The sequence below is a fragment of the Eurosta solidaginis genome, chromosome 1 (assembly GCF_040869045.1).
Source record: "Eurosta solidaginis isolate ZX-2024a chromosome 1, ASM4086904v1, whole genome shotgun sequence".
Taxonomy (NCBI): domain Eukaryota; kingdom Metazoa; phylum Arthropoda; class Insecta; order Diptera; family Tephritidae; genus Eurosta; species Eurosta solidaginis.
This window is the reverse complement of record NC_090319.1, coordinates 31513778-31531475: the sequence shown is the minus strand read 5'-3', so window position 1 is coordinate 31531475 and position 17698 is coordinate 31513778. Positions and strand designations below refer to the sequence as shown.

General features: G+C 35.4%; 1 protein-coding gene across 2 annotated transcripts in view; it reads left to right on the top strand.

Annotated features, from left to right (window-relative positions):
• Window positions 1-9482, top strand: part of Jhbp12 (Juvenile hormone binding protein 12) — a 109624-nt gene extending 100142 nt beyond the window's left edge. For both annotated transcript variants that reach the window (XM_067784544.1, XM_067784534.1), the window contains exon 4: window positions 8371-9482. In XM_067784544.1, the coding sequence (XP_067640645.1) occupies window positions 8371-8806 (436 nt within the window). In that variant the 3' untranslated portion in view covers window positions 8807-9482. The remainder of the gene's footprint in view (window positions 1-8370) is intronic.
• The last annotated feature ends 8216 nt before the right edge of the window (window positions 9483-17698 follow it).

Genomic DNA, 17698 nt, shown 5'->3' with positions numbered 1-17698 from the left:
GTATTTTTGACAGTTCATGTACGCTGTGCCATTGTGGCGAGACGATGGTTCCTGTACTAAGCAAAATATGTGTTTGTATACCAGATACTCATACATATACCAGATTTTGTAAATGTTGATTGAGGTATCACAATGAAAACCATTTAATTATGATAAAAAAGAGGAAATCGCCCGACATTTAAACACGTCATCAAATCTTTCATGTGGTAATCAAATGTAATTGCAATTTGAGGTAAATGTAGGGGTATATAACATTAAAGTTGTTATAACGCTTATAAAAAATTAACAAAGTTTAGAATATATCAACAGCAAAACCATATTAAAAAGAATTAACTTTCATTAAGAGAAGCTTTTCAAAATTTTCGTCAGAAAGGGATCCACGGCGCTGAAAACAATATAAAACAAAATTCGTATATTGGATACGTTATTGAAGTACACCAAACAATATTACTTGTGCGTAAATGTGCACAACATTCGTGAATAAGCTACCAATTTTTGTACCATCAGGCTCTTGGCCCGCTTCACAAAAATACAAGCACCGTTCGGCAGATCTATTTTTTTTTAATGGATATAATAATTTATTGGGTCAATCCTATTTCTGTGATAAATTGTTCCCTCAGGGCGAGCGACAGTCGCTCTTCAGATAAATAACCCCTAAACTCAAAAAAAAAAAACAAGTAAGGAAGGTTAAGTTCGGGTGTAACCGAACATTACATACTCAGTTGAGAGCTATAGTGACAACATAAGGGAAAATAACCATGTAGGAAAATGAACCGAGGGAAACCCTGGAATGTGTTTGTATGACATGTGTATCAAATGAAAGGCATTAAAGAGTATTTTATGAAGGAGTGGGCCATAGTTCTATAGGTGGACGCCATTTAGGGATATCGCCATAAAGGTGGATCAGGGTTGACTCTAGAATTTGTTTGTACAATATGGGTATCAAATGAAAGGTGTTAAAGAGTATTTTATGAGGGAGTGGGCCATAGTTCTATAGGTGGACGCCATTTAAGGATATAGCCATAAAGGTGGATCAGGGTTGACTCTAGGATGCGTTTGTACGATATGGGTATCAAATGAAAGGTGTTAATGAGTATTTTAAAAGGGAGTAATCCTTAGTTCCATAGGTGGACGCCGTTTCGAGATATCGCCATAAAGGTGGACCAGGGGTGACTCTAGAATTTGTTTGTACAATATGGGTATCAAAAGAAAGGTGTTAATGAGTATTTTAAAAGGGAGTAATCCTTAGTTCCATAAGTGGACGCAGTTTCGAGATATCGTCACAAAGGTGGACCAGGGGTGACCCTAGAATTTATTTGTACAATATGGGTATCAAAAGAAAGGTGTTAATGAGTATTTTAAAAGGGAGTAATCCTTAGTTCCATAGGTGGACGCCGTTTCGAGATATCGCCATAAAGGTGGACCAGGGGTGACTCTAGAATTTGTTTGTACAATATGGGTATCAAAAGAAAGGTGTTAATGAGTATTTTAAAAGGGAGTAATTCTTAGTTCCACAGGTGGACGCCGTTTCGAGATATCGCCATAAAGGTGGGCCAGGTGTGACCCTAGAATGCGTTTGTACAATATGGGTATCAAACGAAAGATGTTAATGAGTATTTTAAAAGGGAGTGATGCTTAGTTCCACAGGTGGACGCCGTTTCGAGATATCGCCATAAAGGTGGATCAGGGGTGACCCTAGAATTTGTTTGTACAATATGGGTATCAAAAGAAAGGTGTTAATGAGTATTTTAAAAGGGAGTGATGCTTAGTTCCACAGGTGGACGCCGTTTCGAGATATCGCCATAAAGGTGGACCAGGTGTGACCCTAGAATTTGTTTTTACGATATGGGTATCAAATTAAAGGTATTAATGAGGGTTTTAAAAGGGAGTGGTGGTAGTTGTATAGGTGGTCGCCTTTTCGAGATATCGCCATAAAGGTGGACCAGGGGTGACTCTAGAATGCGTTTGTACGATATGGGTATCAAATGAAAGGTGTTAATGAGTATTTTAAAAGGGAGTAATCCTTAGTTCCATAGGTGGACGCCGTTTCGAGATATCGCCATAAAGGTGGACCAGGGGTGACCCTAGAATTTTTTTGTACAATATGGGTATCAAAAGAAAGGTGTTAATGAGTATTTTAAAAGGGAGTGATGCTTAGTTCCACAGGTGGACGCCGTTTCGAGATATCGCCATAAAGGTGGACCAGGTGTGACCCTAGAATTTGTTTGTACGATATGGGTATCAAATTAAAGGTATTAATGAGGGTTTTAAAAGGGAGTGGTGGTAGTTGTATAGGTGGTCGCCTTTTCGAGATATCGCCATAAAGGTGGACCAGGGGTGACTCTAGAATGCGTTTGTACGATATGGGTATCAAATGAAAGGTGCTAATGAGTATTTTAAAAGGGAGTAATCCTTAGTTCCATAGGTGGGCGCAGTTTCGAGATATCGCCATAAATGTGGACCAGGGGTGACCCTAGAATTTGTTTGTACAATATGGGTATCAAAAGAAAGGTGTTAATGAGTATTTTAACAGGGAGTAATCCTTAGTTCCATAGGTGGACGCCGTTTCGATATATCGCCACAAAGGTGTACCAGGGGTGACCCTAGAATTTGTTTGTACAATATGGGCATCAAACGAATGGTGTTAATGAGTATTTTAAAAGGGAGTGGGCCTTAGTTCTATAGGTGGACGCCGTTTCGAAATATCGCCATAAAGGTGGACCAGGGGTAACTCTAGAATGTGTTTGTACGATATGGGTATCAAACGAATGGTGTTAATGCGTATTTTAAAAGGGAGTGGGCCTTAGTTCTATAGGTGGACGCCGTTTCGAAATATCGCCATAAAAGTGGACCAGGGGTGACTCTAGAATGTGTTTGTACGATATGGGTATCAAATTAAAGGTATTAATGAGAGTTTTAAAAGGGAGTGGTGGTAGTTGTATATGTGAAGGCCTTTTCCAGATATCGACCAAAATGTGGACCAGGGTGACCCAGAACATCATCTGTTGGATACCGCTAATTTATTTATATATATAATACCTGCCAAGATTTTAAGGGTTTTTTATTTCGCCCTGCAGAACTTTTTCATTTTCTTCTACTTAATATGGTAGGTGTCACAACCATTTTACAAAGTTTTTTCTAAAGTTATATTTCGCGTCAATATACCAATCCAATTACCTCACCATGTTTCATCCCTTTTTTCGTATTTGGTATAGAATTATGGCATTTTTTTAATTTTTCGTAATTTTCGATATCGAAAAAGTGGGCGTGGTCATTGTCGGATTTCGTTCATTTTTCATACCAAGATAAAGTGAGTTCAAGTAAGTACGTGAACTAAGTTCATTAAAGATATGTCGATTTTTGCTCAAGTTATCGTGTTAACGGCCATGCGGAAGGACAGACGAACGACTGTGTATAAAAACTGGGCGTGGCATCAACCGATTTCGCCCGTTTTCACAGAAAACAGTTAACATCATAAAATCTATGCCCCTACCAAATTTCAAAAGGATTGGTTAATTTTTGTTCGACTTATGGCGTTAAAAGTATCCTAGACAAATTAAATGAAAAAGGGCGGAGCCACGCCCATTTTGAAATTTTCTTTTATTTTTGTATTTTGTTGCACCATGTCATTACTGGAGTTGAATGTTGACATAATTTACTTATATACTGTAAGGATATTAAATTTTTTGTTAAAATTTTACTTTAAAAAATTTTTTTTTTTAAAAGTGGGCGTGGTCCTTCTCCGATTTTGCTAATTTTTATTAGGCATACATATAGTAATAGGAGTAACATCCCTGCCAAATTTCATGATGATATCTTCAACAACTGACAAATTACAGCTTGGAAAAATTTTAAATTACCTTCTTTTAAAAGTGGGCGGTGCCACGCTCATTGTCCAAAATTTTACTAATTTTCTATTCTGCGTCATAAATTCAACTCATCTACCAAGTTTCGTCGCTTTATCTGTCTTTGGTAATGAATTATCGCACTTTTTCGGTTTTTCGAAATTTTCGATATCGAAAAAGTGGGCGTGGTTATAGTCCGATATCGTTCATTTTAAATAGCGATCTGAGTTGAGTGATCAGGAAGCTACATACCAAACTTCATCAAGATACCTCAAAATTTACTCAAGTTATCGTGTTAACGGACGGACGGACATGGCTCAATCAAATTTTTTTTCGATCCTGATTATTTTGATATATGGAAGTCTATATCTATCTCGATTCCTTTATATATGTACAACCAACCGTTATCCAATCAAACTTAATATACTCTGTGAGCTCTGCTCAACTGAGTATAAAAAAATTGTCACATGCATACGTACCTTTTGCAAAATTTCAAAATATTTAGTGAACAGGATTTCGTTTCCGCCAATATCATATTTTGCAGCAAATATTGTCTCCGAGAAAACTGAGGTTTCGTCCATTTCAAATCAAAATCAAAAGGATTGGTTAATTTTTGTTCGACTTATGGCGTTAAAAGTATCCTAGACAAATTAAATGAAAAAGGGCGGAGCCACGCCCATTTTGAAATTTTCTTTTATTTTTGTATTTTGTTGCACCATGTCATTACTGGAGTTGAATGTTGACATAATTTACTTATATACTGTAAGGATATTAAATTTTTTGTTAAAATTTTACTTTAAAAAAAATTTTTTTTTAAAAGTGGGCGTGGTCCTTCTCCGGTTTTGCTAATTTTTATTAGGCATACATATAGTAATAGGAGTAACATCCCTGCCAAATTTCATGATGATATCTTCAACAACTGACAAATTACAGCTTGGAAAAATTTTAAATTACCTTCTTTTAAAAGTGGGCGGTGCCACGCTCATTGTCCAAAATTTTACTAATTTTCTATTCTGCGTCATAAATTCAACTCATCTACCAAGTTTCGTCGCTTTATCTGTCTTTGGTAATGAATTATCGCACTTTTTCGGTTTTTCGAAATTTTCGATATCGAAAAAGTGGGCGTGGTTATAGTCCGATATCGTTCATTTTAAATAGCGATCTGAGTTGAGTGCTCAGGAAGCTACATACCAAATTTCATCAAGATACCTCAAAATTTACTCAAGTTATCGTGTTAACGGACGGACGGACATGGCTCAATCAAATTTTTTTTCGATCCTGATTATTTTGATATATGGAAGTCTATATCTATCTCGATTCCTTTATATATGTACAACCAACCGTTATCCAATCAAACTTAATATACTCTGTGAGCTCTGCTCAACTGAGTATAAAAAAATTGTCACATGCATACGTACCTTTTGCAAAATTTCAAAATATTTAGTGAACAGGATTTCGTTTCCGCCAATATCATATTTTGCAGCAAATATTGTCTCCGAGAAAACTGAGGTTTCGTCCATTTCTCTTTCAATGCCTTCTTCAGTTGTTGTATTGTTTTCATCGTTCGCTTCATGTTCCATATCACGGCTCTGTTCAAACACAAAATCCCCGACAATTTCGAAGAACTCTTCAAAATTAACTTCCGCTGATTCGCTGTCGTAATTTCCCATACGGATGTAATCGTTTTAATACGACCCGCCAAGAAACTCACAAGAAATGTAATAAATGAACAATTTTCCATTAAAATTTTTTTCCAGTTTTCAAACTTGAAAACTTTTAAATAGGTTCTTGGTTTCTCTATTTACGTTACCAGTACTTCGTCATGCACAGTCGACACGTCCACTGAGGGAATTATCAACGGATATCCCAGGAAATTTCTGTGCCAATAGATGTTTCTGTTTAGCTTTTAAAAAGATAATTTTTGTGGTGATCCACATGTAAGGCACGCGTTGACCAGAAAAGGGGTTAACCTGAATCTTTCATCTGAAGTTGGTATCATTCTGTCCAAAAAACCAGTGGCACTTTGGAGCCAATTTTATATTTTACAAGTTTTAAATACATAGAGAAAAATCGGATATTACTATTGCATTTTGCAAACCCACGGACCAGTACAGTATTTGATCATACACCGCTGAGAAGAATACATGAAGGAACTTGTACTAAGACTTTTTATAATGAATTGCATTTTCTTCAATTGTTTAAACACCAATTGAGGACGTTCAAATGTAGGTTAGTACTTTTACATGCAAGTACCTTTTATATGGCACATTGGCAACACTTATTTAGAACGATGACAATTTTTGGAACAGGGAAGTTGAAATATTTGTCATTTACTTTTTTTATTATTTAATTTTTAGGATAATTTTAATAAAAATGCTTTTTCAATTAACTACTTTGTGCTTTACTGCCATTTAAATAACGAAAAAACTGGTCATCACTGTCAATAACTAAATTTTTGTGTTGATATTTTGAAGTGGCTTTAATTAAAAACAACCATGTGATATTTGAGCGGGTTTTGTGCTTGTACGACATTTTTCATAATTGATTGGTACTAGAAAAGAGTGTGCACACTCAGCAAAGGATGCATTCATTTAATGCTTATTCTGTGTTGAAAAATGTTTGTGTTTCATTCAATTACTTCATTCTTTCTTCGAAGAGTTCAAGAGTGCATTCTTTATTTACCACTAGTGAATGAAGAATGGGTTGACTTTTAAGCCACATTGCTTAACAAGGAATGAAAGAATGAAGAAAGAGCATTCTTAAATCGTTTATCATCGAGCTAATCGTTTATCAAAAAATTTCCACCGTTTCCGTTGAAACACTTCGAAATATTATCGATTAAGAAATTATCAAGATAAATTGTATCTAGTTTTTAACCGAAACGAAAAGCTTTCGTTAACGTTAAAAACGTTAACAAAAACGTGATACTTTATGTTTGAATTGTGCTGGCAATGCTATAGCCATGATGAAACCGTAAGGTGGTAACAGCGCACGGACATACACACAAACTGCATATAATTTGTTTGTGTAATTCGTTGGTGGTAATGTCAAATATACTCTGAGAAATGTTCGTACTGTCAAAATGCATGAGAAAAGTTGCAATCAGCTTGGCTAATGCTTTCACCTTTAATGACTCCGCCATCAATCAGCTTTGCCAGCATAGTTTGAAATTAATAGTCAACATAAACGATTTGATTTCGTTTTGATACGGCAGAAAACGAAACAAAATCATTTCGTTAATTTGACGTTCTTAACGTTAATAAACGAAACGAAATGACTTTGTTTCGTTTATTAACGTTAATTATCGTAACGAAATGGTATCGGTTCGTTGGTTAAGCATGCCTGCTTAAATCAATGATTTAAAATTTCAAATGATTGCACACTTTTACAGCTCTGTTAGCCGTTAACACGATAACTTGAGCAAAAATATATCGATTTAAACTTAGTTCAAGTACTTATCTGAGCTCACTTTATTTTGGTATAAAAAAAGGCCGAAATCCGATTATAACAACGCCCACTTTTTCGATATCGAAAATTTCGAAAAATGAAAAAAATGTCATACTTCTATACCAAATACGAAAAAAGGAATGAAACATTGTCATGGGATTGGCTTTTTGTCGCAAAATATAACATTGAAAAAAACTTTGTAAAATGGGTGTGGCACCTACCATATTAAGTAGAAGAAAATGAAAAAGTTCTGTAGGCGAAATCAAAAGCTCTTGGAGTCATGGCAGGAATATTGTTCGCGGTATTACATAATAAATATATAAATAAATTAAAATGTTCTGGGTCACCCTGGTCCACATTTTGGTCGATATCTCGAAAACGCCTTCACATATACAACTAAGGGCCATTCCCTTTTAAAACACTCATTAATACCTTTAATTTGATACCCATATCGTACAAACACATTATAGAGTCACCCCTGGCCCACTTTAATGGCGATATCTCGAAAAGGCGTCCACCTATAGAACTGTGACCCACTCCCGTCTAAAATACTCTTTAATACCTTCCATTTGATACCCATGTCATACAAAACACATTCGGTTACACCCGAACTTAGCCTTCCTTACTTGTTTGTGCATGGCATTTTTCATTTATTGTGATGTGGATACCGCGCTTTATGGCGGTCTTCAGTTAATCACTGATCTATAAGCTATCGAAATTTTCGTTTTTCCTATGCCAAGTCAATCAGTATTAGATTATATTTAAAAATATTAGTTTTATTTTATAATTAAATATTTTAGATGCAAATAGTCATAAAAACTTGGAATAATTTTTGTAGGGAACTAATTCCTCATGATATAAGTGTCTGCAATGTATTAACAAAAAATTAATGGTGGAAAATTGTGGAAGGAATCGATTCTTATGCTATTCTTAATACTACTTATTACAATCCTTTGTAATTTAGCATATTTTAACTCTTAAATGAATCATTGGAACAAATCCCTAATAAAAAAATAGACCAGCACTAAAATTGAAGATATTTAAAACAATTCCTTTTTCTTTTGCTTTTCAAATTTAGCACAGATTTAAAAAGTCATCTAATCATTTGTGACAGTAAAACCGATCGCCTTGAAATGGTAGGTGATTACGAAATGACTGGTCGTATATTATTGCTCCCTATAACTGGCAGTGGAAAGGCGAATATGACGTTGATAAATACACATATCGAACATCATCTCATTGGTGAACCCTTTATGCGTGATGGTGTTAAATATATGCGTCTCAAGGAGTATCGTGTTGATTTGAATCCAAAACGTGTTTATATGCAATTTGATAATCTCTTCAATGATCGTTTATTATCGCAGACAATGAATCGTTTTTTGAACGACAATTGGGAGATAGTATTCAATGAGCTGAAGATCGGATATGCTCGAAGTTTTGGCAAAATATTCCGTGAAATTTCGAATAAGCTATTTGAAGATGTACCATTCGATTCCATATTTTTGAGTCCTTGATTTGTTGGAATCGTTACTTAAAAATATTTAAAATTAACGTGGACGTGGTTTTAGTGTTTTTAAATTTTATGTATTATTTATTTAAGGTAATTACTGTTAAGTGTTGTGAGAAAGTGAGATAAGAGATTTTTCTAGAATTTATTTAAAGGATGTATATGCATATGTAATAGCTACATATATGTATGATTAAAAGTAAATTAATATATTCAGAAATTTACTGTTAAGGCAAAATAAAATGTATGCTATATATGAAAGATTAAAAAAAAAAATGCCAGTGCGCTTTCTTATGAGTTGATTTTAAGGACCCTGAATATGGCACAATCTGCAATTAAATAAGCAGATTTCCCATATCAATTTTCAGTTCAACAATCAATAATTATGAACAAGTTTTAGATATGTTAATGTTGTTTCTTAGACCTTGGACGACCTCTAGGGTGTCATCTCTAGATGGAAGCACTAAATAGAAGAAGTACGTGAACATTTGACAGTCAATCTAGGTCTTGGGAATATGAGATGTGTGAATGCCTAGATTTTAAAACACCAAAAATTGTTAAACAGTGAAGACGTGTAAAATAATTTCAAAGCCCTGAAGACGGTTACCGTGTGTAACCGAAATATATTGGAGGAGAAACAATGTTTGATGTTTTAATACTAAAAAAATTGAACCTAAAACCGGTTAAACAAATGCCATAGATTTTTATATTTTACTAAATATATGCTAAATTTTTATTAAAATACAGAAGAACAAATAAATCTTTCTATTTATTATATTTTAGGCTTATTTCATTTTAAAAATACCAATCGTTATTCAAAGTAGGAGTTTTGTTATAAACTAATTCACATCCAGTACAAGTAGAATTTTTTAATAAATGTGTAAATCATTTCATAAAACAAGAATCCACCCCTTTCCCCCTATTCTAATTTTTTCGACGTATCTTGCTTGAATTTTAACAGCGCACGTACGCCTTGCGACAGGCGCTGTCGCAGTAACTGTGTTTGGGTCAATATGCATGCTGTTTTAAAACTCACCATAGTGCAACAACCATTCAAATCGACCATGGCAGAACGACACAAGTCGCGACATACCTACAAACATAAATACAATTTCTATGTACTTTGTTTTTGTAAATTCGATGGCCAAATGTCAAAATCAAATCAAATAAAAAAAATTTATAATCAGCTGTACCATGCTTCCACCTTGTTGTTCCGCCATGAAATCGACGAACAAACATGGAAACAAAATACATGATGGAATTATTGAAGGTAGCGCATTTCGCATGTAAACATTAGTTCAGCTGTTTTTTATGGGCAATTTTTACGTCTTTCCTTCAGCTCTTGTTTTTTTCTCTCTTTCTTTCATTCGCTGAAGCAGTTAAGTGTGACGTAGATGCGCAGAACGAAGCAATTTTAAACTCGTGAATGCACAATCTTCTGTGTGTGATTTGTGAACAAAATAGCAAAAGAGGTTTCACGAGTATCGTTGCCAGATGCAATGCTCAAAATATTCGTTGGCGTGTGTCAACGTGCCATATTCATAAAACCTGTGAACTGTTTTTTTTTAAGTAATTACTTGTAATTCCAATACAGGCTTTAAGTGGTTACTTTAAAAAAAGGGACCACTTATTTTAAGCATATGAGCCAATAAGTGATATTTTGCTTAGTGGAGAAATGTGATATAAAAATTTTTCTCGGTAGACGCATATCTGTGGTCATCATGCATGATGAGTAGATTGCACGTATTTTCATGGATAATAAAAGCCCTAACCAACACATTGACAATTGTTTATTTTCGTGGTGGTCAAGTTTTTATAAAAAATCACATCACTTTAAGTTACTTTTTTTAGTAAATGCATCTAATTTAGCGCATTATTTTCCCCAACATAGGAATTGCAAAGTTTTATGTTTTCTCTCCATTTCATTCGCCTAATACCAACATGTAGATTTTGACAATCTGAACAAATGTACATATGTTTTTGCTGTAGAGATGAGCCAACCATATAGTTGAACCATTTGATTGACCACCCACTCACTGCCATGCAGCGTCAAAAATTCGCTTGGTGTTTTAGCAAAGAGGATAAATAACATAAGAGCCGTTATTCGTTATTTTTTAGGCATTTAATCGATGTAAACTGTGGGGTAGTCGCTACTTTTGTTTTATGAGGGACATTTTTGAATTGCCTCCCATTTATCCATGCGGTGATATCACTTTATGCAAACGTGTTTTTTGGAAAGAGAATTAAATAATTAATTAAATACAGTCGAAAAAATAATCACAAATGCCCCATGAAAATGTATAGAAGACATTTATAAACATCTCGCCCAAAAAAAAAGTAGCGACTACCTCACAGTTTACATCGAGTAAATGCCGAAATAATAACGAGTGACGGCTCTTATTATATTTATCCTCTTTGGTTTTAGTGCTAACTCCCAGAGTTGACACCGGCCTTAGCGTTGGTGTCATAGTGTCAACACCACAAAAAATTTGCCAATACCCAGGCTTAGTCATATACGCTAGGCAAAACTACGCCGAAAATTTCATATTTCGAAACTTCCACAACCATGAGGAAGAAGATCATTCAACTTGGTCCACTCGTTACAAAGTAATATTTCCTGGCAATAGTAAAAGTTTCACCTTCTACGTCTTAGACTAGTGTGTCGTGGCTAACTGTCATGAGCACCGTACTATGACTGGATTTTGGCTGGACTGGATCTGGCTGGCCCGTAATTTAACTGGGTATTTATGGATTTTAGTTTAGTGGTAGTGCTATGCATTTTGGACGGTTTTTAACGTCTCCGCTACTGGAGAAAGTGGTGATATGGGCCGATATGGTTCCCTTTCGTTAGCTGTTTCGTTAGCCTTTAGAAATGGAATTATCTTTCCTATTTTCCGTTGCTCTGAAATGAAAAAATATTTTAACGACAAGTTGAAAACATGCCAGGTAGCAAAACTCAGCATTGGCATCGTCATACCATCTGAGCCTATAGACTTCCTAATTCCTACATAAGCCTAAGGTGATGGTAATGGGCAGCAAGTCGTGTTTGTGATTATGTGCCCGTCAGTTTGCACCACGTTTAGGATTGTATACTGAAAGATGCTAGAGAGAGTCCGACAGGGCTGTATCGCCAAAGACGACAGATATTTTATTTTTGTTTTTTGTAGGGTTAAACAAGGATTTGACAGTTGATCACAATTTACCGGCACCCGTAGTGAGTTTAGAGTTTTTAACATACACTTCCCATTTGTTACGTTTGTTTACATTTACCAGCCGCATAATATTCGAGTTGAGAGTAGACCCATAATAGGATTTACTACAATGTATTTGCGGACTTCACATACTTAGCATTGGGGAATTTTTGTGTTAATAAATTCCTGAGATAAGAATTAAATTTTTAGCCAAACAAATACTCATTGAAATGCAGCATTGTAAGATAAAAGGAGGCCTTACCTTTAGGTCCGGTTTTTCAGTAGCTGGTTAAGCTAAATTTAAACTAAGTTTGCTTAAACTCTAGTCAAATTTAAACTCCAGTTAAACTACTGAGCAGTTTTTCAGTCACAGTTTAAGGCCGCTTTTAGGGTATGCTTTTTTGTGCGGCAATATTGTTTTTTTTATTATCTAGATAATTTGTAGATACGGCAACAGCTGGATTTTCTTTACCCAACAAACATGGAAAAAAATTCTCCAGCAAAATTATATATATAGTTCCGGAAGAGATATCTAACATCATTATTTGATTATTCTTAAACGAGATAGTTCTCGAGTTGATATCCAACTTCATTCTCCAATCACTATCCAACCTTTGAGAAATGTTGTAAAATTAGAAGTTTTCAAGTTGATCTCCAACGTCATTAATATTTTCCAATTAATATCCTAAGTTAATATCCTACATTGGATATCGAGTTGAGTTGAAAAAAAATCTCCAAGGTGGTCCACCAAAGCAAATAGCTATTTATTGTGAGAAATAAACACCTAATTGGTAGCGGTAATGAGGCGTAAGTAATCAAAAATAAATTATATAGGCGGCTACCGTGGTATGATGGTAGCGTGCTCCGCCTACCGCACCGAAGATCCTGGGTTCATGCCACGGGCAAAGCAACATCAAAATTTTAGAAACAAGGTTTTTCAATTAGAACCCACTTTTTCTAAGTGGGATTGCCCATCGACAGTGTTTATCCAGCACTCCGTTTGTATTTCTGCCATGAAAAGCTCTCAGTGAAAACTAATCTGCCTTGCAGATGCCGTTCGGAGTCGCCATAAAACAATTATGTCCCGTCCGGCCAATTTGTAGGAAAAATTAAAAGGAGCATGTTGGAAGAAAAGCTCTGCCTAAAATCTCTTCGGAAGTTAGCGTGTCACATTAATTTATTTTTTTAATTATATATATTTCTATGAGTTTTTAAGCGGTGATTACCCTTATTGCTTTTAAGTATATGAAAACATTTATTTGAAGCAATTTTTAATTTATAATTTATTTAATAATTTGGGAAAAATTTTAACAACTTGACATCAGGACGGACAATTTCAATTTATTCTCCTGAAAAAACTGTAGTATGGAATTTTACATTTGAGTCCAGTTAAAGAACCACAAGTTGTTAGCCACTGTTGAGCCACTGTTTCGAAACAACTCTTGAGATTTTAGAAGTATGACTAGTTATCAGCATGAGCTCTAATGGTACTCAAGCCCAAATGCTTGTTGGGTATATTCGAACTAACGGAAATCACCGATAGGTTAACTAGAGTTTAACCCAGCCAGATTGACCGCTTAAGCTCAGCTGAAACTTCAGTTCCAGTAGACTGAAAAACTGCAGAATAAGTTTAAGCGTAGTTTAACTGACAAGCTGAGTTGAACTTGTACTGAAAAACTGGGTAGTAGTGCAGTTTACGGGCCCCACCCTAAAGTTGGGCCAAGATTTTCGGGTGAGGTATCAAAAGACGCGTATTTACATCTAAATTAAGAATCCGAAGGAGGAAGTTGACTTTTTTGACCCGTTTAAAAGTTATCGGCAAAAAAACAGGTTTGTGTAATACATACTGATCCCGCACGTTTACAATCTTTTAAGCGCACACATTACTTTACTTTTTATATTTAGTATATTAACATAATCTAACTTTCACGAATTAACGAAAAAATGATGATAAATTTCACTAATTTACTTATAAAATATCAACACAAATATTGCAAAAAAGGACTGTCCAAATAAAAACATATGAAAGTGAACAGTGTTGCCAGCTCAGCAGCGATGGAAATTATCTTTGTTGTTACCTACCTCTGTTAGGATTAATACAAGGCGGTGGTGGCTCAACATAAATTTAAATAAACATACAATTACATTGTTTTTGTAATTTACCGAATATTTTGCAATTTAATATATTAAAAGAGAAGAGCAAACGTCTATTTATCTAAATAAAGTGGTGCTGGCATATATTTGGACTTTTCATTTTTATTTAGGCGCAGTCATTTCTCATCTCTTCTCTCTTATCTTCCCTTCTTTCTTCTCTTCCCTTCTCTTCTCTTCCCTTTCCTTCTCTTTTCCACCCTTTCCTTCTCTTCTCTTCCTTTCCTTCTCTTCTCTTCACTCTTCTCTTCCCTTCATTTCCTTCTCTCCTCTTCTCTTCTCTTCCCTACCCTTCTCGCTTAAATCGTATCATAAAATATGAAAATTTGTAATCAAAATCGCGCGATTTTTTATTCCAAATTTTCACCTGTGGCGCTTTTTTCGTTAAATGAAAGAGAAAACGTCTATTTATCCAAATAAAGTGATGCTGACATATATTTGGAATTTTCATTGTTATTTAGGCGCAGTCTTTTCTCATCTTCTCTTCTCTTCTCTCCTCTTCCCTTTCCTTCTCTTTTCCACACTTTCCTTTTCTTCCCCACCTTTCCTTCTCCAATCTTCTCTCCTCTTCTCTTCCCTTCTATTTTCTTCACACCACTCTTTCCTTTTCTTCTCCGCCCTTTCCTTCTCTTCTCTTCACTCCTCTTCTCTTCCCTTCCTTTCCTTCTCCCCTCTTCCCTACCCCTCTCGCTTAAGTCGTATCATAAAATATGGAAATTTTCGCCTGCGGCGCTTTTTTCGTTAAATGAAAAATCTCTGGGCTTCTTTTAATTTCGTATCATAAAATATGAAAATTTGGAATAAAAAATCGCGCTATTTTTTATTCCAAATTTTCGCCTGCGGCGCTTTTTTCATTGAATGAAAAAATTCTGTGCTTCTTTTCATTTCGTATCATTAAATATCGAGTGATTTTTTATTCCAAATTTTCGCCTGCGGCGCTTTTTCCGTTAATTGAAAAATCGCATCATAAAACATAAATTTTCGCCTGTAAGGTTTTATTAAGTTTAATGAATAGATTTTCGGCTGCGGCGCTTTGCTTCGATAATTTCAAAACTTATCTCCTTAAATATGTATATTAAATTGCAAATTCTTCAACCAAAGCAAGACCATAGAGCATAGTTGTTTATCTGAATTTATGTCGAGCCGCCACCACCGTGAATTGTTCCGACTAGAGAAAAGCATAAGTAATTTCTATTGTTGCTGTGTTGGCATCACTCCATTCGTGTGTGTACATGTGTTTGCAATAAAGAAATAGGCGAGTTTTTTGATATTTGGGTTTCCTTAATAAGAATAAATAAGTGAAATTCAAAGTTATTTTTTCATTAATTCGTGTATATCAAATTACATTAATATCCCAAATATCGGAATTGAGTTTATTCATGTGCCTACAGTAACGTAATTGTGCCGGAACAAAACGTGCCCAATGGAACAGTTTTTCGCGCATAACCTTTAAACGGGTAAAAAAAACTTAACTTCCGCGGGTTGGATTTTATAGCTGGACACATTGGTGCTTTATCGGTAACCTTATAACAGCTGATTCGACCAACCTTATGGGAATCAATGCAATCGATTATTGGTGCCGCTAAAGCGGCAATTACCCACCGACGTGTGCCATCCGTACGGGCGTTTTTCGTACGAAACACGTTTGACCGAACCCTCAAGCCCGTAGGAATCAATGTGCGCGTCTGTGTACATGTATATAACATCTTTGTGTGTGTATTGTTTACAGATAAACACTGTTACCATTGACCATTTTGCATGCATGCTTATGGAAACATCAACTTTTTCCAATTTAATTTTTGATGCTGTAAAAGGCAGGAATTAATATTAAATAAATATAAATAGATAACATATTTATTATCTGCACTTTTACATAATTATTTCGACTTATTTTCACAATTTTTCAAACTTTAATTAGGTGTTTTTGCATAAAACTGCAAACGGTCAAAAATTAGCGCACAATAGTTTACTAGGAAACTCTGTCTAGTGAGAGAGCGATCAGCTGACACGTTCTTACGGAAAAATCAAAATTGTTTTGATTTCTACGTTCCGGGCTACGTACGTACGGGCGTTGCACGTCGGTGAGTTTTCGTTTACATTGCACACTCATAAGATAGGTCGTGTCAGCTGACACGTTTTTGGTACGTACGTTTGATTTTTTCCCTAAGAACGTGTCAGCTGATCGCTCTCTCACTAGACAGAGTTGCCTAGTAAACTTTTGTGCGCTAATTTTTGACCGTTTGCAGTTTTATGCAAATACACCTAATTAAAGTTTGAAAAATTGTTAAAATAATTCGAAATAATTATGTAAAAGTGCTGATTATAAATATGTAATCTATTTATACTTATTTAATATGTATTCCGGACTTTTACAATATCAAAAATTAAATTGGAAAAAGTTAATGTTTCCATAAGCATACATGCAAAATGGTCAATGGCAACAATGCTTATCTGTAAACAATACACACACAAATATGTTATGTACATGTACACAGACGCACACATTGATTTCTACGGGCTTGAGAGTTCGGTCAAACGTGCTTCGTACGACAAACGTCTGTACGTACGGCACACGTCGGTGGGTAACTGCCGCATAAAGCTGGAGACATTGGTGCTTTATCGGTAACCGTATCGGTAACCTTTTAACAGCTGATTCGACCAACCTTATGAGAATCAATGCAATCGATTATTGGTGCCGCTAAAGTCGTAACCGTATCGTAGCCAACCAATTGGGTTTTGGTTTACCGTCGTAACGATAAACAGCTGATTACGTTAAGGATACGGATACAGCGATACGACATACGGCACCAATGACTCCAGCTTAACTGCCGCATAAGGTCGTAACCGTATCGTAGCCAACCAATTGGTTTTTGGCTTACCGTCGTAACGATAAACAGCTGATTACGTTAGGGATACGACTACAGCGATACGACAAACGGCACCAATGACTCCCGCTTATATAAGGTGCCCCGATTTTCGAACTTTTGATTTGTAGGGGTAGAGGGGATCCTCAAAATCACCAAAATGGAATCCGCAGTTGTAGGTAACTCTTAGTTTATGAAATATAAGCTTTTTAATTTCCAAATTTAGTAAAATTTCAACTTAAGTCCTGCACTTAAAATTCAGGTCGCACATGTCGATAGCAGTATCAAAAGACGCGTATTGGCGTCAAGATTCAGAATCGAGAAGCGATAACTATATTTTTTTATTTTGTTTAAAAGTAATTCGCGGAAAACCCGTCGGTACTATTGTCGCTTCTTTCGGTGTTGCAATTTAACAAACGAAAACATATGAAGGTGGTGAATAGTGTTGCCAGCTCCGCAACAATGTCTTTGTATCTTTGTAGAACATTATAAGGTAGGGGCACGTCGATATAAATGCAAACAAACATACACTATCAATGTATTTATTTTTTGTAAAACTCTTTGAATAATTTGTAGTCTAATATTATTTGGGGTGTTAACATTGCTCGGGTTTATAATCAGATTCAGTTGTTTGCGTAAAACTGCGTGCAAGTAATTGATTCACTCACTGTATTGACCAATGAAATGTCACTA